This window comes from Nerophis lumbriciformis, linkage group LG05 (assembly GCF_033978685.3).
Source record: "Nerophis lumbriciformis linkage group LG05, RoL_Nlum_v2.1, whole genome shotgun sequence".
In the NCBI taxonomy this organism is placed as follows: Eukaryota; Metazoa; Chordata; class Actinopteri; order Syngnathiformes; family Syngnathidae; genus Nerophis; species Nerophis lumbriciformis.
The window spans coordinates 8,797,392-8,825,000 of NC_084552.2; the positions used below are offsets into that span (position 1 = coordinate 8,797,392).

Genomic DNA, 27,609 nt, shown 5'->3' on the forward strand with positions numbered 1-27,609 from the left:
CCGTTAGCTGCTAGCATGCCGTGTGTTGTGCCTCGGTGTGCATTGTTTACACAATGCACACCGAACCGAACCATAATCCCCGTACCGAAACGGTTCAATACAAATACACGTACCGTTACACCCCTAGTGAATACTGTCATGTTGAGTAAAAAAAACTAACTTGTGTCTTTGCAAACCTTACAAAATATATTTTTTCTAGTACAACTCACAAGGATGCATTATTTCAGGCATTTTTAGACATTTTTTATATGTGGTTGAGGAGTTATGTTTAAATAACTATCATATTGACTGTGACAGTTATACTGTCATTATGAGTAAAACCTCATTTTTGTATTTGCAAACCTTACCAAAACACCTGATTCTAGTACAACTCACATAGATACAACATTACAGCCATTTTTAGACAGATCGCCTGTATAGTTTTGGAGTTATGTTTATATAACTTTCATATATAGTATGAATACTGTCATATTGAGTAAAAAAAAAAACTAACTTGTGTCTTTGCAAACCTTACAAAATATATTTTTTTCTAGTAAAACTCACTAAGATACATTTCTCCAGGAATTATTAGCCATTTTCCATGTGTGGTTGAGGGGTTATGTTTAAATAACTGTCATATTGAGTGTGACAATTATACTGTCATTATGAGTAAAACCTCATTTTTGTATTTGCAAACCTTACCAAAACACCTGATTCTAGTACAACTCACATAATACAATACTACAGGCATTATAGTTGCTCCGCCGCTCCCAGTCTGTGGAACACTCTCCCTGACCACCTGAGGGCACCACAGACTGAGTTTTTATTTTTATTTATTTATTTATTATCTTTTTATTTATTTATTTAATTATTTTAATACACTGTAGCACTTTGAGATTGTTTATTTAAAAAAGTGCTTTTTAATTTTTTTTAATTTTTTTTTTTTACAAATAAAATCTATTATTATTATTATTATTGTTAGACAGATTGCAAGTTTGGTTCTGGAGGTATGTTTATATATATTTCATATATAGTATGACAGTTGTACTGTCATATTGAGTAAAAAAAACTAACGGGGGGGGGGGGGGGGGGTCATGCAGGCCTGCAATTAGAGAGAAGAAGAAGAAGAAAAAGAAGAAAAAGAAGAAGAAGAAGAAAAAAACTCACCCCTGTTAAGGTCTTGATGTTGTGCAATGCATTCTGGGCTTCGAGGGCAGCTTTCCTGGTGTAGAAGGTGACAAAACAGCATCCTGGGGGGCACAAAGAGGGGTGGGGGGGCTCATTATTGATTGATTGATTGATTGAGAAGTTTATTGACACCTTAAAGGAGCTTTAGAAGATTCTCTCAGCATCACCTGACCACACTAACTCTTCATGGGGAACATCTCTCAGAGTGAGGCTGACAAACTAATTAGCCCTAATTAGTCGTTGGCTTTTGACAAAGACAAGATGGTGAAACCACAAGAAACTGGCTGACGTCACGCAGGGAAATGAAGACGATGTTGTTACTACTTGTCCTCCCGACAAGCTTTTATTTTGGTTTTTTCATGCTTTACATCTGGGCTATACCGGTACTAGTATAGTATCGTGGTACTAATCAATCAAAAATGGTACTGTAGTCTGCTTGAAAAGTACTCGTTCACCATTTATTTTTATTTTACAGGCATGACGGCGCGTGGTCACGTGGTGACATTGCTGGTTTTAGGAGCAGAGGAGCATGTTGGGCAGCGCACACACACAGAGTACTTACAAGCAGACACAGTGTGTAGACAGAAAAGGGCGAATGTACGCATTTTGGTGTAAAAAGTAAAGATAAAGGTGAAGTTATAACACTGAAACACCCTCAGGAAGAGCTGCTTTAAGACATGGCTAGCTAGCTACTGGCTAACGTCCATCCACAGTGTTTTAGCTACTTCTAAATCAATAATCCTGGCCTCCATGGCGACAAATAAAGTATGTTTCTTACAAGTAGCATTATCACTGGAGGGCGAGGAATAGCTGAACATGCTTCACTACACACCGTAGGAGGATACAATAGCTCACCGCCGTCACAATGTAAACAAATGCCATGGGTGGATCTATACCAGACATCCACTGTAATGATACCAAGCACAGGAGTGTTGATACTACTATGATTACATTGATATTTTTTATCATTACAAAATCTCTTTTCCTTTTTTTTAAATGTATGTTATGTTTATAAAGTCAGTAAATACGTCCCTGGAGACTGTATTTATATTATTCACATGTGAACAATGCTGTATAACAGACTGTATTTATATTATTCACATGTGAATAATGCTGTATAATAGACTATATTATTCACATGTGAAAGACTGTATTTATATTATTCACATGTGAATAATGCTGTATAATAGACAGTATTTATGTTATTCACATGTGAATAATGCTGTATAATAGACTGTATTTATATTGTTCACATGTAAATAATGCTGTATAATACAGTATTTATGTTATTCACATGTGAATAATGCTGTATAATAGACTGTATTTATATTATTCACATGTGAATAATGCTGTATAATAGACAGTATTTATGTTATTCACATGTGAATAATGCTGTATAAAAGACTGTATTTATGTTATTCACATGTGAATAGTGCTGTATAATAGACTGTATTCATACTATTCACATGTGAATAATGCTGTATAATACAGTATTTATGTTATTCACATGTGAATAATGCTGTATAATAGACTGTATTTATATTATTCACATGTGAATAATGCTGTATAATAGACAGCATTTATGTTATTCACATGTGAATAATGCTGTATAATAGACTGTATTTATATTGTTCACATGTGAATAATGCTGTATAATACAGTATTTATGTTATTCACATGTGAATAATACTGTATAATAGACTGTATTTATATTATTCACATGTGAATAATGCTGTATAATAGACAGTATTTATGTTATTCACATGTGAATAATGCTGTATAAAAGACTGTATTTATGTTATTCACATGTGAATAGTGCTGTATAATAGACTGTATTCATACTATTCACATGTGAATAATGCTGTATAATACAGTATTTATGTTATTCACATGTGAATAATGCTGTATAATAGACTGTATTTATATTATTCACATGTGAATAATGCTGTATAATAGACAGTATTTATGTTATTCACATGTGAATAATGCTGTATAAAAGACTGTATTTATGTTATTCACATGTGAATAGTGCTGTATAATAGACTGTATTCATACTATTCACATGTGAATAATGCTGTATAATAGACTGTATTTATATTATTCACATGTGAATAATGCTGTATAATAGACTGTATTTATATTATTCACATGTGAATAATGCTGTATAATAGACTGTATTTATGTTATTCACATGTGAATAATGTTGTATAATAGACTATTTATATTATTCACATGTGAATAATGCTGTATAAAATACTGTATTTATGTTATTCACATGTGAATAATGCTGTAAAAAAGACTGTATTTATGTTATTCACATGTGAATAATGCTGTAAAAAAGACTGTATTTATGTTATTCACATGTGAATAATGCTGTATAATAGACTGTATTTATATTATTCACATGTGAATAATGCTGTATAATAGACAGTATTTATGTTATTCACATGTGAATAATGCTGTATAATAGACTGTATTTATATTGTTCACATGTGAATAATGCTGTATAATACAGTATTTATGTTATTCACATGTGAATAATGCTGTATAATAGACTGTATTTATATTATTCACATGTGAATAATGCTGTATAATAGACAGTATTTATGTTATTCACATGTGAATAATGTTGTATAAAAGACTGTATTTATGTTATTCACATGTGAATAGTGCTGTATAATAGGCTGTATTCATACTATTCACATGTGAATAATGCTGTATAATACAGTATTTATGTTATTCACATGTGAATAATGCTGTATAATAGACTGCATTTATATTATTCACATGTGAATAATGCTGTATAATAGACTGTATTTATATTATTCACATGTGAATAGTGCTGTATAATAGACAGCATTTATGTTATTCACATGTGAATAATGCTGTATAATAGACTGTATTTATATTATTCACATGTGAATAATGCTGTATAATAGACTGTATTTATATTATTCACATGTGAATAATGCTGTATAATAGACTGTATTTATATTATTCACATGTTAATAATGCTGTATAATAGACTGTATTTATGTTATTCACATGTGAATAATGCTGTATAATAGACTGTATTTATATTATTCACATGTGAATAATGCTGTATAATAGACTGTATTTATGTTATTCACATGTGAATAATGCTGTATAATAGACTGTATTTATATTATTCACATGTGAATAGTGCTGTATAATAGACAGCATTTATGTTATTCACATGTGAATAATGCTGTATAAAATACTGTAATTATGTTATTCACATGTGAATAATGTTGTATAATAGACTATTTATATTATTCACATGTGAATAATGCTGTATAAAATACTGTATTTATGTTATTCACATGTGAATAATGCTGTATAATAGACAGTATTTATGTTATTCACATGTGAATAATGCTGTATAATAGACAGTATTTATGTTATTCACATGTGAATAATGCTGTATAATAGACAGTATTTATGTTATTCACATGTGAATAATGCTGTATAAAAGACTGTATTTATGTTATTCACATGTGAATAATGCTGTATAATAGACTGTATTTATGTTATTCACATGTGAATAATGCTGTATAATAGACTGTATTTATGTTATTCACATGTGAATAATGCTGTATAATAGACAGACAGCATTTATGTTATTCACATGTGAATAATGCTGTAAAAAAGACTATTTATGTTATTCACATGTGAATAATGCTGTATAATAGACAGTATTTATGTTATTCACATGTGAATAATGCTGCATAATAGACTGTTTTTATGTTATTCACATGTGAACAATGCTGTATAATAGACTGTATTTATATTATTCACATGTGAATAATGCTACATAATAGACTGTATTTATATTATTCACATGTGAATAATGCTGTATAATAGACAGTATTTATGTTATTCACATGTGAATAATGCTGTATAATAGACAGTATTTATGTTATTCACATGTGAATAATGCTGCATAATAGACTGTATTTATGTTATTCACATGTGAACAATGCTGTATAATAGACTGTATTTATATTATTCACATGTGAATAATGCTACATAATAGACAGTATTTATGTCATTCACATGTGAATAATGCTGTATAATAGACTGTATTTATGTTATTCACATGTGAATAATGCTGTATAATAGACTGTATTTATGTTATTCACATGTGAATAATGCTGTATAATAGACTGTATTTATGTTATTCACATGTGAATAATGCTGTATAATAGACTGTATTTATGGTATTCACATGTGAATAATGCTGTATAATAGACTGTATTTATGTTATTCACATGTGAATAATGCTGTATAATAGACTGTATTTATGTTATTCACATGTGAATAATGCTGTATAATAGACTGTATTTATGTTATTCACATGTGAATAATGCTGTATAATAGACAGTATTTATGTTATTCACATGTGAATAATGCTGTAAAAAAGACTGTATTTATGTTATTCACATGTGAATAATGCTGTATAATAGACAGTATTTATGTTATTCACATGTGAACAATGCTGTATAATAGACTGTATTTACGTTATTCACATGTGAATAATGCTGTATAATAGACTGTATTTATGTTATTCACATGTGAATGATGCTGTATAATAGACTGTATTTATGTTATTCACATGTGAATAATGCTGTATAATAGACTGTATTTATGTTATTCACATGTGGATAACGCTGTATAATAGACTGTATTTATATTATTCACATGTGAATAATGCTGTATAATAGACTGTATTTATATTATTCACATGTGAATAATGCTGTATAATAGACTGTATTTATATTATTCACATGTGAATAATGCTGTAAAAAAGACTGTATTTATGTTATTCACATGTGAATAATGCTGTATAATAGACAGTATTTATAGTATTCACATGTGAATAATGCTGTATAATAGACAGTATTTATAGTATTCACATGTGAATAATGCTGTATAATAGACTGTATTTATGTTATTCACATGTAAAAAATACCTAAGTGTTTATTGTGAGTGAACTGTGGTGCTGAATTTCCCCCAGGGATCAATAAAGTACTTTCTATTCTGTTCTATTCTATAATCTCACCACACCTAGTGTGTGTGTGACTATCAGTGGTACTTTTTTTAAATCTATGGATGCGGTGGTTCAATTCATGAAGTATTAGGATACAACACACATTGTGATTTAGGGAAAACACTTCAAGTAAACATTTTGTTGCCTGCTATAAGCGTCACTGACAGCCAGTCTTCTACTTTCTTTAGTTGCATGAATTATTTAAAAGACACAAAGAAAGTCAGCCATTATTTGAGCTCCCGATCACTTCCCAGAGCGTGGCCTTGACGTCTGCTGGTGGTTTTGTGGAGCGTATCGCAGACGCGGACCCCGGTGACGCTCGTCTCTCAAGCATCTGGAGCGGGTTTAGGATTCGAGTCCCAGGGTCCCTTTGATGAGGCTGCGAGCGTAATAGAATCCAGCTCCACCGCGTCCTCCGGGTGTCGGGACTATTCAACACTTGGCCGGGCGCCGAGCTTTCTCCGGCGCGATGAGAGTGGCGATGCTGCCTTGCTAACACGCCGACTGCAGTCAAAGGCTTCCAGATAAGAGTGCGTGACTGACAGCCTCTCTGCGTCTTTAATGATGCTATTTATTCCATGTAGGTCACCTGTCACAACACCCGCTTCTTTAACAAGCGCTCTCAGCTCCCCTTTCACATCCAAACCTATGTCAATGAACATTGTCTGCATACCAACACACTCTTTATTTACTCCTTTATGTCTGCTCTTTCCTGTCCTCTGCACTTGGTCAGGTGACTGTGGGCGGAGCAACGAGACAGGTGGATGCAATCGGCATTTACAAAAGCCCAAAAGCAGCGAAGTTGTCACGTTGTGTAAATGGTCAATAAAAAGAGAATACAACAAATCCTTTTCAACTTATATTCAATTGAATAGACTGCAAAGACAAGATATTTCATGTTCACACTGAGAAACTTTGCTATTTTTTTTTGCAAATATTAGGAATTTGATGCCTGCAACATGCTTCAAAAAAGCTGGCACAAGTGGCAAAAAAGAGTGAGACAGTTGAGGAATGCTCATCAAAGACTTATGTGGAACATCCCGCAGGTGAACAGGCTAATTGGGAACAGGTGGGTGCCATGATTGGGTATAAAAGCAGCTTCCATGAAATGCTCAGTCATTCACAAACAAGGACGGGGCGAGGGTCACCACTTTGTCGACAAATGCCTGAGCAAATTGTTGAAGAACAACATTTCTCAACAAGGAATTTAGGGATTTCACCATCTACGGTCCGTAATATCACCTAAGGGTTCAGAGAATGTGGAGAAATCACTGCACGTAAGCAGCTAAGCCCGTGACCTTCGATCCCTCAGGCTGTACTGCATCAACAAGCGACATCAGTGTGTAAAGGATATCACCACATGGGCTAAGGAACACTTCAGAAACCCACTGTCAGTAACTACAGTTGGTCGCTACATCTGTAAGTGCAAGTTAAAACTCTCCTATGCAAGGCGAAAACCGTTTATCAACAACACCCAGAAACGCCGTCGGCTTCGCTGGGCCTGAGCTCATCTAAGATGGACTGATACAAAGTGGAAAAGTGTTCTGTGGTCTGACGAGTCCACATTTCAAATTGTTTCTGGAAACTGTGGACATCGTGTCCTCCGGACCAAAGAGCAAAAGGAACATCCGGACTGTTCTAGGGTGAAAGTGTAAAAGGCAGCATGTGTGATGGTATGGGGGTGTATTAGTGGCCAAGACATGGGTAACTTACACATCTGTGAAGGCGCCATTAATGCTGAAAGGTACATCCAGGTTTTGGAGCAACACAAGCAACGTTACCATGGACGCCCGTGCTTATTTCAGCAAGACAATGCCAAGCCACGTGTTACAACAGCGTGGCTTCGTATTAAAAGAGTGTGGGTACTAGACTGGCCTGCCTGTAGTCCAGACATTGAAAATGTGTGAAGGCTAAAATATGAGAAGGGAGACTGTTGAACAACTTAAGCTGTACATCAAGCAAGAATGGGAAATAATTCCACTTCAAAAATGTGTCTCCTCAGTTCCCAAACCTTTACTGAGTGTTGTTAAAAGGAAAGGCCATGTAACACTGCCGCTATCTATCTAACCACGTCTTAAAGGACCTCTTCCTGAGGGTGTTTCAGTGTTATAACTTCACCTTTATCTTTACTTTTTACAACGAAATGCGTCCATTCTCCCTTTTCTGTCTACACACTGTGTCTGCTTGTAAGTACTCTGTGTGTGTGCGCTGCCCAACATGCTCCTCTGCTGGTAAAACCAACAACGTCACCACATGACAATGTGCCATCATACCCGTAAAAAAAAAAAGGGGGCGGTACTTTTTAGAGGCAGTATAGTACCGAATATGATTCATTAGTATGGCAGTACTGTCACGGTTGGGGGGGTCGCATCTTTCTTCAAGGTTTGTTCTACCCGGGATGTAGACGGACTACTCCGGACAAGGCGTGCAGGTAGGAACATGATTTATTCCTCAAAAATAATAACGCGTACCAAAAACAGAAAACAAGCAAAAGGAAAACGTGCCGATCGCACGGGAAGCTAAGGTGAATAACGAGCACAGGAATCGTAGATTAGGAAACAAGAAATGCTGACGTACGTGACTGTTTGCTTGCTGTGACCTGCATCTAGCAAGCGATCAAGCTCTCTGATTAGTGGTCAACAGCAGGTGAGCGTGCCGACTACTAACCAGAGGCAGGTGAACCCAATTAATCCCCATTAGGGTTGTCCAATAATATCGGACTGCCGATATTATCGGCCGATAAATGCTTTAAAATGTAATATCGGAAATTATCGGTATCGGTTTCAAAAAGTAAAATGTATGACTTTTAAAAGGCCGCTGTGTACACGGACGTAGGGAGAAGTACAGAGCGCCAATAAACCTTGAAGGCACTGCCTTTGCGTGCCGGCCCAGTCACATAATATCTACGGCTTTGCACACACACAAGTGAATGCAATGCATACTTGGTCAACAGCCATACAGGTCACACTGAGGGTGGCCGTATAAACAACTTTAACACTGTTACGAATTTGTGAACCCACACCAAACAAGAATGACAAACACATTTCGGGAGAACATCCGCACCGTAACACAACAGAACAAATACCCAGAAGCCCTTGCAGAACTAACTCTTCCAGGACGCTACAATATGCACCCCCCCGCCACCTCAACCTCCTCATGCTCATGTCCCAAATTCCAAGCTGCTGTTTTGAGGCATGTTAAAAAAAAAAAATTCACTTTGTGACTTCAATAATAAATATGGCAGTGCCATGTTGGCATTTTTTTTCCATAACTTGAGTTGATTTATATTGGAAAACCTTGTTACATTGTTTATTGCATCCAGCGGGGCATCACAACAAAATGAGGCATAATAATGTGTTCATTCCATGACTGTATATATCAGTATCGCTTGATATCGGAATCAGTAATTAAGAGTTGGACAATATCGGACTATCGGCAAAAAAGCCATTATCGGACATCTCCAACCCCCATGGTGTCATGTCTGTGTGATCATGTTTTTGTTTTGGTCATGTTCGGTTTTGTTTTTGGACTTTTTGTGCACTTTTGTTTTGTCACCATAGCAACCATTAGTTTTCACCTGTCACGTCACGCACCTGTTTCACGTTTTGAGTCACGCACCTGTTTTCGTTAATCATGTCTATAGTATTTAAGTTCATTGTTTTCAGTTTGTCGTTCTGACGACATCTCCCGCATTTATACTCTCCACACACCCTTATGACCCTTGCTGCGCTTTTTCATGCCGTTTTTTCATCCAAGTAAGTTTTCTTTATTCATGCCATAGTTTGCAAGTTTTGTTTCATTGTTCATAGTTTCTGCCAATGTGCAAGTTCTGTGTTTATAGTCTAGTTTTGTACCTCCGACCCTGTGCGCGCCTTTTGTTTACTTCCTGTTTTTGTAGTTTAAATAAAAATGTACTTACATTCCCGTCTCGCCCGAGCCAACTTTCCGTTGCATCCCGGAAAAGCATACACCCAAGACCAAGTCATGACACATGGAAACTACAACAAACCCAGAGGTGCACAAACAGGAACTAAGGGAGTCCAAAACTAACAAAACATGATCCGACTAGTACTGGTATACCGTACAACCCTACTTGCTACTAGCTTCGGGACGCTACATTTTCTTCTGTTGTTTTTGGCTCAGCCTTATGTGTACTAATGGTTGTTACCTTTCACTTTCATGTCTCCAGTTTCTTCATGGTGCTGCTGCAAGTGATGTTTTCCTGGCATTAAGCCACGCGACCTTGTTATCTGCTCTCTTTGCACACTGGGACTTATTTATGATGACCTTGCACATTTTCTTCTCAGCTCCATCACGTTGTTTTCCAAAGTCCCCCCATATTCTTGCAGACTGTCCTCCGTTTGTATATCACGCATATATCTAAAAAAAAGGCTTTCTTAAAAAAGAAGGGTTTTTAATAGAGATGTCCGATAATATCGGCCGGCTGATATTATCGGCTGATAAATGCTTTAAAATGTAATATCGGAAATTATCGTTTTTTTTATTATCGGTATCATTTTTTGTTTTGTTTTTTTAATTAAATCAACTTTTCGCCCGATTGTAGCTGAGATAGGCCATACTTGCCAACCCTCCCGAATTTTCCGGGAGACTCCCGAAATACAGCGCCTCACCCGAAAACCTCCCGGGACAAATATTCTCCCGAAAATCTCCCGATTTTCAGCCGTAGCTGGAGGCCACGCCCCCTCTAGCTCCATGCGGACCTGAGTGAGGACAGCCTTTTTTCACGACGGGAGGACAACAGGGTGACAAGAACTAAATCATCCAGACTAGAGACAAATTGTAATATTATGTTTATCTTACCTAAAAATAAATATATTTATTAATAAAAAAAATAAAAAAAATTTTTTTTTTACTATATTTTGCTAAAAACTTCAAAATTAATTGTATTTTTATTTGTATTTTTTCTGACTCCTTATTACATCCAGCCATAGAATTATACCGGTACATTAAAATAAACATATTTGAAATAATGAATTTGAAATTATCATAATAATTAATTTAAAATGACCATATTTAATTATTAAAATAATTGCTTGTTTATCAACAACTTTAGCATTTTATTCATTACATTTTGAAGCTCTCAGAAGCCAAGTTATGTTATATTCCTTAATATTTATTTATGCAAGTTTGAAGTATCAATTACCTAAACACAGTTTTGTTTGCATATTTTCAGGATTATATATATATATATATAAATATATATAAATATATATATATTATATATATATATATATATGTATGAAATACTTGACTTGGTGAATTCTAGCTGTCAATATACTCCTCCCCTCTTAACCACACCCCCAACCACGCCCCCCCCCCACCCACCTCCCGAAATCGGAGGTCTCAAGGTTGGCAAGTATGAGATAGGCTCCAGCGCCCCCCGCGACCCCAAAGGGAATAAGCGGTAGAAAATGGATGGATGGAACATAAAAAACACAAGATACACTTACAATTAGTGCACCAACCCAAAAAACCTCCCTCCCTCATTCACACAAAAGGGTTGTTTCTTTCTGTTATCAATATTCTGGTTCCTACATTATATATCAATATATATCAATACAGTCTGCAAGGGATACAGTCCGTAAGCACACATGATTGTGCGTGCTGCTGCTCCACTAATAGTACTAACCTTTAACACTTCATTTTACTCATTTTCATTCATTACTAGTTTCTATGTAACTGTTTTTATATTGTTTTACTTTCTTTTTTATTCAAGAAAATGTTTTTAATTTATTTATCTTATTTTATAAAAAAATTGAAAAGTACCTTATCTTCACCATACCTGGTTGTCCAAATTAGGCATAATAATGTGTTAATTCCACCACTGTATATATCGGTATCGGTTGATATCGGTATCGGTAATTAAGAGTTGGACAATATCGGAATATCGGATATCGGCAAAAAGTCATTATCAGACATCCCTAGTTTTTAAGCCTTTTTTAAAAGCATCCACAGTCTGTGGTGCCCTCAGGTGGTCAGGGGGAGTGTTCCACAGACTGGGAGTGGCGGAGCAAAAAGTTGTTTTTGGCTCAGCCTTATGTGTACTAATGGTTGTTACTTTTTATTTTCATTTCTCCAGTTTCTTCATGGTGCTGCTGCAAGTGATGTTTTCCTGGCATTAAGCCACGCGACATTGTTATCTGCTCTCTTTGCACACTGGGACTTATTTATGATGACTTTGCACATTTTCTTCTCAGCTCCTTCACTTTGTTTTCCAAAGTCCCGTCATATTCTTGCAGACTGTCCTCCGTTTGTTTATCTTCCAAATGAAGTGTAAATAGCAGAGAATGGACATTACATTGGGAACATCATCTCCAAGCATCGCCCAGCTTTAAGTTTACAACAAGTTTCGACCTCACTCCCTCCGTCAATACACCGAGAAGTGTGTGTTTTGTATTTGTCAACAGCTTTTGGAGTTAGCATTCGCCATTCTGACAGCGTTTATTGTGGAGGGGAGGGATGGTTGTGTTGTGATTCCCGCGGCGTAGCCGGACGTGCGCTGGATCGTCCCAGGTGGCGGGCTGTCAAGACGAGGATCAAAAAGTGGAGAAATGGACCTCACACACACACACACACACACACACACACACACACACACACACACACACACACACACACACACACACACACATTCTTGTATTCGTTACCTTCTTGAAACCTGAGAAAAATGCTTCCCTCTTAAGACCAGCCTTTCTAGATATATAAAGAAGTGTATTTACAACATTAATAATATATACAAACTATGCAAATATAAAAAAGCTTGTTGTGAAAAATGAGTTGGAATTTCACAAGAAAAAGGTCACAATTTCACAAGAAAAACTTAGAATTGGCAGTGTTCTAATAAAAGTCGTAAATTTACTCAACGCAAGTCAATATTTTACAAGAACATCTGTGCAACATTATGATAAAAGTTGGAATTTTACTCAATAACAGTCGCAATTTTACAAGGAAAAGCTTACATTTTTGTCAATGAAAAGAGTCGTCAATTTACCCGACAATAGTCCCAATTTTATAAGAAAACTTTAAAATGTTGGCAATATTATAATAATCTGAATTTCACTTGGCAGAATTATGACAAAAGTCAGAATTTTACTCAAAAAATGTCACTGTTTTACAAGAACAACAAAAAAATGGGCAATATTGTGATAAAGGTCAGAATTTTATATGACAAATGTCGCCATTTTGCATTAAAAAGTAATAATTTACCGTAAAAAAGTAATAATTTTTCAGAGAAAATGTTGCAATAATACAGAAACAAAAAATAGCTCCCAATTTTAGAAGAAAAAAGTCGACACATTGTGAGAAAAAGACTGCTTTTAGTTCATTTTATTTATTTTTTAAATGTTTTGTTTGTAATTGTTTTTTAATCTTCATTATTTACTTCAAGTTATTAAAGTATGTTTCTAAATACATATTTATTTTTTGTTTCAATTAATTTTGGCCAAAGGGGGCGCGTTTAAATTTTTTACACACACTTGTTATTTCATATGTTGACCAGAGGGGGAGCACTTTTAAAAGCAACACACAGTCAATGTGAAAAATGCTTCCCTCTTTAGGACCAGCCTTTATAGATATATAAAGAAGTGTATTTACGACATTGATAATATATACAAACTATGCAAATATAAAAAAGCTTGTTGTGAAAAATGAGTTGGAATTTCACAAGAAAAACTTAAAATTTTGGCAGTATTATAATAAAAGTCGTAAATGTACTCAACGCAAGTCAATATTTTGCAAGAACATCTGAACATTTGTGCAACATTATGATAAAAGTTGGAATTTCACTCAATAACAGTCGCAATTTCACAAGGAAAAGCTTACATTTTTGTCAATTTTATGAAAAGAGTCGTCATTTTACCCGACAAAAGTCCCAATTGTATAAGAACACTTTAAAATGTTGGCAATATCATAATAATAATCAGAATTTTACTTGGCAAAATTATGACAAAAGTCAGAATTTTACTAAAAAAATTTCACTGTTTTACAAGAACAACAAAAAAATGGGCAATATTGTGATAAAGGTCAGAATTTTATATGACAAATGTCGCCAATTTGCATTAAAAAGTAATAATTTAACATAAAAAAGTAATAATTTTTCAGAGAAAATGTTGCAATATAACAGAAACAGAAAATTGTTCCCAATTTTAAAAGAAAAAAGTCGACACATTGTGAGAAAAAGACAGCTTTTAGATATTTTATTTATTTTTTAAATGTATTGTTTGAAATTGGTTTTTAATCTTCATTATTTACTTCAAGTTATTAAAGTATGTCTCTATATACATATTTATTTTTTGTTTTAATTAATTTTGGCCAAAGGGGGTGCGTTTAAATTTTTTACACACACTTGTTATTTCATATGTTGACCAGAGGGGGAGCACTTTTAAAAGCGACACACAGTCAATGTGAAAAATGCCTCCCTCTTTAGGACCAGCCTTTCTAGATATATAAAGAAGTGTATTTACAACATTAATAATATATACAAACTATGCAAACATAAAAAAAGCTTGTTGTGAAAAATTTGTTGGAATGTCACAAGAAAAAGGTCACAATTTCACAAGAAAAACTTAGAATTTTGGCAGTGTTCTAATAAAAGTCATCATTTTACTCAACGCAAGTCAAAATTTTGCAAGAAAAACTGAACATTTGTGCAACATTATGATAAAAGTTGGAATTTTACTCAATAACAGTCGCAATTTTACAAAATGAGTCGTTATTTTACTCGACAAAAGTCACAATTTAATAAGAAAAATTTAAAATGCAGGCAATGTTATAATAATAGTGGGAATTGTACTTGGCAAAATGATGACAAAGGTCACCATTTCACTCAAAAAATGTTACAAATTTACAAGAACGACAAAAAAATGGTCAGTAATGCGATAAAAGCCAGAATTGTATACGACAAATGTCACCATTTTGCATTAAAAAGTAATAATTTTGCATTAAAAATGTGATAATTTAATGAAAAAAATTAGAAAGAATATGAGAAATTGTTCCCAATTTGATAGAAAAAAAGTCGACACATTGTGAGAAAAAAATGCTTTTAGGTAATCTTTTTTATTTTTTTGTAATTGTTTGTTAATCTTCATTATTTACTTCAAGTTATTACAGTATGTCTCTATATACATATTTACGTTTATTAATGTTGGCCAAAGGGGCGCATTTACATTTTTTACACACACTTGTTATTTCATATGTTGACCAGAGGGGGAGCACTTTTAAAAGCGACACACAGTCAATGTGAAAAATGCCTCTTTTTTGGGACCACCCTCATTTTGATAGAGGTCACCACAAATGAGACATTGTCTATTAGATGCAATGTTATTGATTTATGTCATCACTTGTTCACACCTCCTCATATGGAAGATACTTTTCCTTCTTCGTGTCTCAAGAAGGGTAGTAATACAAGAACACACACACACACACACACACGCACACACACTGTTTGATAGTCAGCACACACACACACTGTCGACACACACTGCACTTTAAGAGCATCCTCGCCTAACTTATTTGCATGTCAACATCCCATAATAACCTTGACCCGGTGGTGTGTGTGTGTGTTGTGTGACACGCCAGCATCACTCAGTTCTCTGCAGGTGCGAATTGGGTCTCTTTTTTCCGTAAAAACTGAATTAAAACGTGGAAAAATCATGTGGCTAATAATCACTAATGCACACTAACTGTACTAGTATAGTATTGCAATACAAATAAATCATATTCGGTACTATACTGCCTCTATAAAGTACCAGGTTTTTTTTAACGGGCACGACAGCGCGTGGTCACGTAGTGACATTGCTGGTTTTACCAGCAGAGGAGCATGTTGGGCAGCGCACACACACACAGAGTACTTACAAGCAGACACAGTGTGTAGACAGAAAAGGGAGAATGGACGCATTTTGGTGTAAAAAGTAAAGGTAAAGGTGACGTTATAACACTGAAACACCCTCAGGAAGAGCTGCTTTAAGACATGGCTAACATCCATCCACAGTGTTTTAGCTACTTCTAAATCACTAATACTGGCCTCCATGGCGACAAATAAAGTAAGTTTCTTCCAAATATCATTATCACTGGAGGACGAGGAATAGCTAAACATGCTTCACTACACACCGTAGGAGGATACAATAGCTCACCGGCGTCACAATGTAAACAAACGCCATGGGTGGATCTACACCTGACATCCACTGTAATGATACCAAGTACAATCTAGTCGATACTACTATGATTATATCGATACTTTTTAAACATTTGCAATATGTTTATAAACTTAGGAAATACATCACTGGACACATGAGGACTTTGAATATGACCAATGTATGATCCTGTAACTACTTGGTATCGACATGATCCATACCTAAATGTGTGGTATCATCCAAAACTAATGTCCAGCATCAAAGAAGAGAAGAATAAGTGATTATTACATTTTAACAGAAGTGTAGATAGAACATGTTAAAAGAGAAAATAAGCAGATATTAACAGTAAATGAACAAGTAGATTGATAATACATTTTTACAGTTTGTCCCTCATAATGTGTACAAAATAATAGGTGTATAAATGACACAATATGTTACTGAATAGACTAATTAGGAGTCTTTGTTTGTTTACTTACTACTAAAAGGCAAGTTGTCTAGTATGTTCACTATTTTATTTAAGGACTAAATGACAATAATAAACATACAACATTTTTGTTCAAATAAAGACAATTATGCCCTTTATTTAGAAAAGTATGGAAATACTTACTAATAATAACATTGGTATGGGGACAACGCTAAAGAGCGGCAGGCTTTGTTAGCCTAGAAGCTTCCAGGAAGCCAATGGACAGAAAAAGTTTCTGCTCACCCCCAAATCCTCCACACCACACCTCCGCTCCCGACAGACTAACCTCCTCCAACCTCCGAGGACAAAGCTACGGACAACGACAGTCTGTGGAACGCTCTCCCTGACCACCTGAGGGCACCACAGACTGTGAATGCTTTTTTTAAAAAGGCTTAAAAATCCTTCTTTTTAAAAAAAATCTTTTTTATTTTTTTGATATATGCGTGCTAGTTCTAGCTATTAGGCTGTTCTAGTTTTTATTTCGTATTTATTTTTATAAAAAAAGTTTTAATAATCTGTAGCACTTTTAGGTTGTTTGCTCAATGTAAAGTGCTTTTTACAAATAAAATATATTATCATTATTATTATTTCCACAAGGATCCAGTCCTTGGAAAGTCCTGCATCCAGAATCTGAGGACCAGGTCAAGGGATCTCAAGCCAAGTGGACTTTGTTTGGACCATGTCTGGAGGAGAACTCGCTCTGTTGGAATTGTGGGAATCACATTTTGCAAATATGTGTGAGAAGTGGCCTTCAGCCCACAGGAAGTAGACATGCTTTATGCAAGTCGGTGTAGTACAGGGTCTCACGCCTGCAGCGTGCACTCTAAGGCTGAAACGACGCGTCGACGTAGTCGACGTCATCGGTTACGTAAATACGTCGACGCCGTTTTTGTGCGTCGGCGCGTCGCATATTTACGTCACACTACTGTCATGGCGGAGCGCAAAGCAGACGATGCGAGCGAGGGGAAAAAAGCACGCCAAAAGTCGTCAAAAGTGTGGGAGTATTTCAATAAACGGCCTAATAATGTTGTTGTATGCACACTGTGTCGAGCGGAAATGGCCTATCATAGCAGCACAACGGCTATGAACGAACATTTGAAAAGAAAACACCCGACAGCGTTCTTGCCATCACCATCAACTAGTCAATCGTCCGCGTGAGTATACGTTGTCATCATTACACAAAAACATGAATGTGTCATTTGTATCTGCGTTGTAAATTCATAAACTAAAGCACCGTTTCGCTCTGAGAGGCGCGTTTGGCGTGCCTGTTCAGTGTTTACAAAGACGCGCTCCTCTTTAACGCTGTGGAGAGGCGGCGGCGGCGAGCGAGCGGCGAGGCGGGGCGCGCCGGGAGCGACGCCGCAATCGTGCCCAGGTGCGCGATCCGCGCAGTTGGAAGAGAAAAGACTTTGTGTAAAATTAAAAGGTTGTAAACTTGGCAAAGCCGTCTGGCGTTCAGTCTGTCGGTCCTGAAAGAACCCCACGGCACAAGACGTGTCACAAACGCTAACGTTAATTAGTTGTGCAAATACCTTTTACAACATTAACAGTTACATATACTATGTACAAACGAACAATTAACTTTCACTTTAATCATACTATCATTGTTGTGTTATTAAGCAAAATAAGCAATACTTTTACTTTTGTTGAAATGTTTACACTGTACACTTTTTTGTATTGGATGTTTAGCTTTATTTTTGCACATTTTAGCAAATAAGCAATACTTTTACTTTTGTTGAAATGTTTACACTTGTTACAGAATATTTCCGTTTTGCACTTTTTTGTATTGGATGTTTATCTTTATTTTTGCACATTTTAAAGCAAAATAAGCAATACTTTTACTTTTGAAATGCTTATACTATTCCAGAATATTAAGATTTGCACTGGATGTTTACTTTTATATTTGCACATTAAAAAGCAAATAAGCTACTTTTAATTTTGTTAAATGTTAAAAGTTTTAAATGTTTACATTGTTACAGAATATTTTGTCATGTTGTTGTCAATGTTGACTGACTAGTGGCCATACTTTTTTTTTTGTAAATAAAAGCCATGCCTTTTGAAAAAACTGGCCTACATTTATTTTTTCCTCTTCATTTTAAATAAAAAAAAAATCGGTAAAAGGAAAAATAATCTATAGATTAATCGAAAAAAATAATCTATAGATTAACCGATTAATCGAAAAAAATAATCTATAGATTAATCGATAGAAAAATAATCGTTAGCTGCAGCCCTAGTGCACTCCCACCTAAACTGCTGCCATCGCCCCCGCGGCTGCCCACAAACCTGCCTCCATGTGGGGGGAGGAAGGGGGAGGGGCCAGGATGTGTCAATCAAGCAGGCGGAAACACAGCCGAGGCCTTCAAATAATCACGACTGCTTGGCCGGCGTCCTAATCCCGTTAGCGCATCGCAAACAATCTACCGCTGACTTTGGAGCGTCAGAATCCTCGCTAAGCACGAGGCGGGAATCAAAAAGCTGCTCGCCGGGCGACTGCCAACTTCTCCCGGAGGCGAGAAGCTGAGCTATGCGATTTAAGTAAGCGCCGCTCGCCGCCGCCATTACATTCCACCTGCGGCTGCTCTCTAATTGGGCCCGGCTAACGCGGCGATGAAGCTACATAATTGGCCGCCCCGCTTGAGGAGACAATGAAGGGCATCGCCGCTCGGGTCGTCTCGGCGCAGATAATTGCCCGGCGTGACGCGGGACTTTGCTCGCCGTTGCCACAGGTGAGCAGGAGGGTGCGCTCGGAAGTCTGCTGCTAGGAAGTGGAAGGAGACGACGACGGTCATGTTGGGGCGGTCACATGACGAGCACTCCTAAAGATGTCACCCTCTAACACTTTCATTGTTACATTTGAATGATGACATAAAAGTAGTGATGTCACTTCTGACTTCATCATTATTCATCACAGCTTGCATCGAATTCAATTAACCTGAAAAAGACCCCAATATTTGTACACAAATACTAATAATGGATCAGATTACTAAAGCGCTTTTCTAGTCCCTCAAAGTGCAGAGAAAAAAATATATATATATTATATTTATATAGCGCTTTTCTTGCATTATTATAATAAAATTAAAAAAACAAAAAAAATAAAATATATATAAATAAATACAAATGTGACATACAAATAAATCAAGAATTTGTTCAAATAAACATGTATATTTTTGAGATTTGAATATAAATATGCTTGATTTTGTATTTGTATTGAATTTGCATATGCGGATCGCTTTTTTGATTTTGTGAAGTGAAGTGAATTATATTTATATAGCGGTTTTCTCTGGGTCTTGCCCAAGGACACAACGGCAGTGACTAGGTTAGCAGAAGCGGGGAACGAACCCGGAACCCTCAAGTTGCTGGCACGGCCGCTCTACCAATATTGTTCTTTTTTTAAATGTTTTTATTTTATTTTATATAAATGTCTGTAATGATAATGTTAATGAGGGATGTCTAATCACTGCTATATTATTAATATTCATACTGTTGTTGATATTACTCATTGCATTATTATAATAAAAAAATAAAATAAAAATAAAAATATATATACACACACATATATATATATATATATATATATATATATCAAAATGTGACATACAAATAAATCAAGAATTTGTTCAAATAAACATGTATTTGTAAATATATTTTTGAGATTTGAATATAAATATGCTTGATTTTGTATTTGTATTGAATTTGCATATGCGGATCGCTTTTTTGCTTTTGTGAAGTGAAGTGAATTATATTTATATAGCGCTTTTCTCTAGTGACTCAAAGCGCTTTTACATAGTGAAAGCTAATATGTAAGTTCCATTTAAAGTAGTGTGGGTGGCACAAGGACACAACGGCAGAGACGAGGTTGGCAGAAGCGGGGATCGAACCCGGAACCCTCAAGTTGCTGGCACGGCCGCTCTACCAATATTGTTCTTTTTTTAAATGTTTTTACTTTATTTTATATAAATGTCTGTAATTGTAATGTTAATGAGGGATGTCTAATCACTGCTATATTATTAATATTCATACTGTTGTTGATATTACTCATTTTTGTTTGACTATTTTGTGTCATGTTTGTGTGTCCTCTCCATTGCTCTGTTTATTGCTGTTCTGCATGTTGTTGGGTCTGGTTTGGTTTTGGAATTGCATTATTATAATAAAAAAAAAATAATAATAAAAATATATATATGTATATAAATAAATAAAAATGTGACATACAAATAAATCAAAAATTTGTTCAAATAAACATGTATTTGTAAATATTTTTTTTTGAGATTTGAATATAAATATGCTTGATTTTGTATTTGTATTGAATTTGCATATGCGGATCGCTTTTTTGATTTTGTGAAGTGAAGTGAATTATATTTATATAGCGGTTTTCTCTGGGTCTTGCCCAAGGACACAACGGCAGTGACTAGGTTAGCAGAAGCGGGGAACGAACCCGGAACCCTCAAGTTGCTGGCACGGCCGCTCTACCAATATTGTTCTTTTTTTAAATGTTTTTATTTTATTTTATATAAATGTCTGTAATGATAATGTTAATGAGGGATGTCTAATCACTGCTATATCATTAATATTCATACTGTTGTTGATATTACTCATTGCATTATTATAATAAAAAAAAAAAAAAAAAAATATATATATATATATATATATCAAAATGTGACATACAAATAAATCAAGAATTTGTTCAAATAAACATGTATTTGTAAATATTTTTTTTTGAGATTTGAATATAAATATGCTTGATTTTGTATTTGTATTGAATTTGCATATGCGGATCGCTTTTTTGCTTTTGTGAAGTGAAGTGAATTATATTTATATAGCGCTTTTCTCTAGTGACTCAAAGCGCTTTACATAGTGAAAGCTAATATCTAAGTTCCATTTAAAGCAGTGTGGGTGGCACTGGGAGTAAAGTGTCTTGCCCAAGGACACAACGGCAGAGACGAGGTTGGCAGAAGCGGGGATCGAACCCGGAACCCTCAAGTTGCTGGCACGGCCGCTCTACCAATATTGTTCTTTTTTTAAATGTTTTTACTTTATTTTATATAAATGTCTGTAATGATAATGTTAATGAGGGATGTCTAATCACTGCTATATTATTAATATTCATACTGTTGTTGATATTACTCATTTTTGTTTGACTATTTTGTGTCACGTTTGTGTGTCCTCTCCATTGCTCTGTTTATTGCTGTTCTGCATGTTGTTGGGTCTGGTTTGGTTTTGGAATTGCATTATTATAATAAAAAAATAATAATAATAAAAAAATATATATATATATAAATAAATAAAAATGTGACATACAAATAAATCAAGAATTTGTTCAAATAAACATGTATTTGTAAATATTTTTTTTTGAGATTTGAATATAAATATGCTTGATTTTGTATTTGTATTGAATTTGCATATGCGGATCGCTTTTTTGCTTTTGTGAAGTGAAGTGAATTATGTTTATATAGCGCTTTTCTCTAGTGACTCAAAGCGCTTTTACATAGTGAAAGCCAATATGTAAGTTCCATTTAAAGCAGTGTGGGTGGCACTGGGAGTAAAGTGTCTTGCCCAAGGATACAACGGCAGTGACTAGGTTGGCAGAAGCGGGGATCGAACCCGGAACCCTCAAGTTGCTGGCACGGCCGCTCTACCAATATTGTTCTTTTTTAAAATGTTTTTATTTTATTTTATATAAATGTCTGTAATGATAATGTCAATGAGAGATTTTTTAAATTACTGCTATGTTGGAATTCTTATTAATATTCATACTGTTGTTGATATTACTCATTTTTGTTTGACTATTTTGTGTCATGTTTGTGTGTCCTCTCCATTGCTCTGTTGATTGCTGTTCTGAATGTTGCTGGGATGGATTTGGAATTATTATTGTTTAATTATTGTATCATAGTGTATTATTTTGTTGGACTAATAAAAAATTTAAAAAAAGAGAAAATACACAAAAACAAGTACTAATAAGTAAGAAAAGTTTGTTTTGCATTAAAGGACCCCTTTAATAGAACCTCAATTGCGGCTATATGATAATGTCAGTGAAACTACATTTCTTACAAGTCTATATGATTGTGGAAGTGGAACAATAGAGGCTGAAAACGCCAAACATGGAGCAAGTTGTATTATTGTGTATTATTTTGACTGATTAATAAAAAATAAGTAAAAATAATGCAATTATTTTTATGTGATTAATTGTGGTAAGTCACTGTCACACTATTGTTCATTATTAATGTTTTTATTTTATTTTTGATGAATGTCTGTGATGATAATGTCAGTGAGGGATGTCTAATCACTACTATGTTGGAATTATTATTAATATTGATACTGTTATTATTCATTTTTGTTTGACTACTTTTGGATTGTTTTGTGTCATGTTTGTGTGTCCTCTCCATTGATTGCTGTTCTGAATGTTGTTGGGTCGGGTTTCGTTTTGGAATTAGGATTGTATTATTATTGTGTATTAAATTGTTGGACTAATAAAAAAAATAAAAAAAAGAGAAAATACACAAAAACAAGTACTAATAAGTAAGAAACGTTTTTCATTAAAGGACCCCTTTAATAGAACCTCAATAAACTACATTTCTTACAAGTCTATATGACTGTGGAAGTGGAACAATAGAGGCTGGAAATGCCAAACATGGAGCAAGTTGTATTATTGTGTATTATTTTGACTGATTAATAAAAAATAAGTAAAAATAATGCAATTATTTTTATGTGATTAATTGTGGTAAGTCACTGTCACACTATTGTTCATTTTTTTATGTTTTTATTTTATTTTTGATAAATGGCTGTGATGATAATGTCAGTGAGGGATGTCTAATCACTGCTAGGTTGGAATTATTATTAATATTGATACTGTTGTTATTATTCATTTTTGTTTGACTACTTTTGGATTGTTTTGTGTCATAATTGTGTGTCCTCTCCATTGATTGCTGTTCTGAATGTTGCTGGGTCGGGTTTGGTTTTGGAATTAGGATTGTATTATTATTGTGTATTATATTGTTGAACTAATAAAAAAAATAAAAAAAAGAGAAAATACACAAAAACAAGTACTAATAAGTAAGAAAAGTTTTGCATTAAAGGGCCCCTTTAATAGAACCTCAATTGCAGCTATATGATAATGTCAGTGAGGGATGTCTAATCACTGCTAGGTTGGAATTATTATTAGGGCCCGCATGGCCCATTGTAAAAGGAACCGCAACGGGAGTCCTTTTACAATAGGACAGAGGACCCTATTGAATTTGTAAGGTTTTATTCTTTCTTTCTTTATTATTATTCTTCCGCCGCCTCTTTGAGCTGTAATTTGACCCACTTAACATACTTCAAAACTCACCATATTTGACCTGCGAAAATTGCCTTTTAATAAAAAAACCGAACCCCAAAACTCAATATTGCGCTCTAGCGCCCCCTAGGAAAAAAAAAAAAAACTAGACTGCCTGTAACTCCCACTAGGAAGGTCGGAGAGACATGAAACAAAAACCTCTATGTAGGTCTGACTTAGACCTAGATTTCATAATAGTACATTCTCGGGCAAAAATCAACAGGAAGTTGGCAATTCCCCCTTCAAGACAAAAATGTACTAAAAACAGTCACTTTTGCCTCTTTGAGCTGTAATTTGACCCCCTTAACATGCTTCAAAAACTCACCAAACTGAACACACACATCACGACTGGCAAAAATTGCGATCTAATAAAAAAACCTAACCCCAAATCTCAAAACGCAGACAAAACTGCTCCTCGGAAGAAAACAATTACAAAACTGCCTTTAACTCCCACTGGGAAGGTCGGAGAGACATGAAACAAAAACCTCTATGTAGGTCTCACTTAGACCTACATTATATAGATTGACAACCCCCAGCAAAAATCAACAGGAAGTTTGCAATTCCCCCTTCAAAACAAAATTTTTGTAAAAACTGGTCACCTTTCTTCAAACATTATCTCCTCTGAGCGCGTTTGTCGTTTCGGCTTCAAACTAACACAGGAGAGATTGAACCCTTCTGATTAAAAGTATGGAACAGAGTTTTGATTACTGCTCCGGTTTTGATTTTATGACCCTTCAAAGAACCGCTGCGCTTCTGCTTTTTCTCAAAATGGCTGCTTAAAAACAGGAAGCACCAGCGTGCCCACACAATGCAGACAAGGTAGGTACACTAGACAAAAGTATTGGGACACTTCAGACTAAAAGTAGACAAAAGTATTGAGACACTTATGACTACCACTGGACAAAAGTATTGGGACACTTAGGACGAAAACTGGACAAAAGTATTGGGACACTTACACTGGACAAAAAGTATTGGGACACTTAGGACTACAACTTGACAAAAGTATTGGGACACTTAGGACTACCACTGAACAAAAGTATTGGGACACTTCGGACTAAAAGTAGACAAAAGTATTGGGATACTTAGGACTACCACTGTACAAAAGTATTGGGACACTTACACTGGACTAAAGTATTGGGACACTTAGGACTACAACTTGACAAAAGTATTGGGACACTTAGGACTAAAACTGGACAAAAGTATTGGGACACTTAGGACTAAAACTGGACAAAAGTATTGGGACACTAAGGACTAAAACTTGACAAAAGTATTGGGACACTTAGGACTACCACTGGACAAAAGTATTGGGACACTTACACTGGACAAAAGTATTGGGACACTTAGGACTAAAACTGGACAAAAGTATTGGGACACTTAGGACTAAAACTGGACAAAAGTATTGGGACACTTAGGACTAAAACTTGACAAAAGTATTGGGCCACTTGGGACTAAAACTTGACAAAGGTATTGGGACACTTATGACTACCACTGGACAAAAGTATTGAGATGCTTACACTGGACAAAAGTATTGGGACACTTAGGACTACAACTGGACAAAAGTATTGGGACACTTAGGACTACAACTGGACAAAAGTATTGTGACACTTAGGACTAAAACTGGACAAAAGTTTTGGGACACTTAGGACTAAAACTTGACAAAGGTATTGGGACACTTAGGACTACCACTGGACAAAAGTATTGAGACGCTTACACTGGACAAAAGTATTGGGACACTTAGGACTACAACTGGACAAAAGTATTGGGACACTTAGGACTAAAACTGGACAAAAGTTTTGGGACACTTAGGACTAAAACTGGACAAAAGTATTGGGACACTAAGGACTAAAACTTGACAAAAGTATTGGGACACTTAGGACTACCACTGGACAAAAGTATTGGGACACTTACACTGGACAAAAGTATTGGGACACTTAGGACTACAACTGGACAAAAGTATTGGGACACTTAGGACTACAACTGGACAAAAGTATTGGGACACTTAGGACTAAAACTTGACAAAGGTATTGGGACACTTAGGACTACCACTGGACAAAAGTATTGAGACGCTTACACTGGACAAAAGTATTGGGACACTTAGGACTACAACTGGACAAAAGTATTGGGACACTTAGGACTAAAACTGGACAAAAGTATTGGGACACTTAGGACTAAAACTTGACAAAAGTATTGGGCCACTTGGGACTAAAACTTGACAAAGGTATTGGGACACTTATGACTCCCACTGGACAAAAGTATTGAGATGCTTACACTGGACAAAAGTATTGGGACACTTAGGACTACAACTTGACAAAAGTATTGGGACACTTAGGACTACCACTGAACAAAAGTATTGGGACACTTCGGACTAAAAGTAGACAAAAGTATTGGGACACTTAGGACTACCACTGTACAAAAGTATTGGGACACTTACACTGGACAAAAGTATTGGGACACTTAGGACTACAACTTGACAAAAGTATTGTGACACTTAGGACTAAAACTGGACAAAAGTATTGGGACACATAGGACTAAAACTGGACAAAAGTATTGGGACACTAAGGACTAAAACTTGACAAAAGTATTGGGACACTTAGGACTACCACTGGACAAAAGTATTGGGACACTTACACTGGACAAAAGTATTGGGACACTTACACTGGACAAAAGTATTGGGACACTTAGGACTACAACTGGACAAAAGTATTGGGACACTTAGGACTACAACTGGACAAAAGTATTGGGACACTTAGGACTACAACTGGACAAAAGTATTGGGACACTTAGGACTAAAACTTGACAAAGGTATTGGGACACTTAGGACTACCACTGGACAAAAGTATTGAGACGCTTACACTGGACAAAAGTATTGGGACACTTAGGACTACAACTGGACAAAAGTATTGGGACACTTAGGACTAAAACTTGACAAAGGTATTGGGACACTTATGACTCCCACTGGACAAAAGTATTGAGATGCTTACACTGGACAAAAGTATTGGGACACTTAGGACTACAACTGGACAAAAGTATTGGGACACTTAGGACTAAAACTGGACAAAAGTATTGGGACACTTAGGACTAAAACTGGACAAAAGTATTGGGACACTAAGGACTAAAACTTGACAAAAGTATTGGGACACTTAGGACTACCACTGGACAAAGGTATTGGGACACTTACACTGGACAAAAGTATTGGGACACTTAGGACTACAACTGGACAAAAGTATTGGGACACTTAGGACTAAAACTGGACAAAAGTATTGGGACACTTAGGACTAAAACTTGACAAAGGTATTGGGACACTTAGGACTACCACTGGACAAAAGTATTGAGACGCTTACACTGGACAAAAGTATTGGGACACTTAGGACTACAACTGGACAAAAGTATTGGGACACTTAGGACTAAAACTGGACAAAAGTTTTGGGACACTTAGGACTAAAACTGG

The 27,609-nt window shown here is 35.5% G+C and overlaps 1 protein-coding gene across 6 annotated transcripts in view; it reads right to left on the reverse strand.

Annotated features, from left to right (window-relative positions):
- Positions 1-27,609, reverse strand: part of celf2 (cugbp, Elav-like family member 2) — a 465,802-nt gene that overhangs the window by 172,035 nt on the left and 266,158 nt on the right. For all 6 annotated transcript variants that reach the window (XR_009815324.2, XM_061961318.2, XM_061961317.2 and 3 more), the window contains one exon: positions 1,147-1,229. Coding sequence is in view for 5 of the 6 variants with exons in the window: in XM_061961318.2 (XP_061817302.1) it covers positions 1,147-1,229 (83 nt within the window). In the remaining variant the exon portion in view is untranslated. The remainder of the gene's footprint in view (positions 1-1,146; positions 1,230-27,609) is intronic.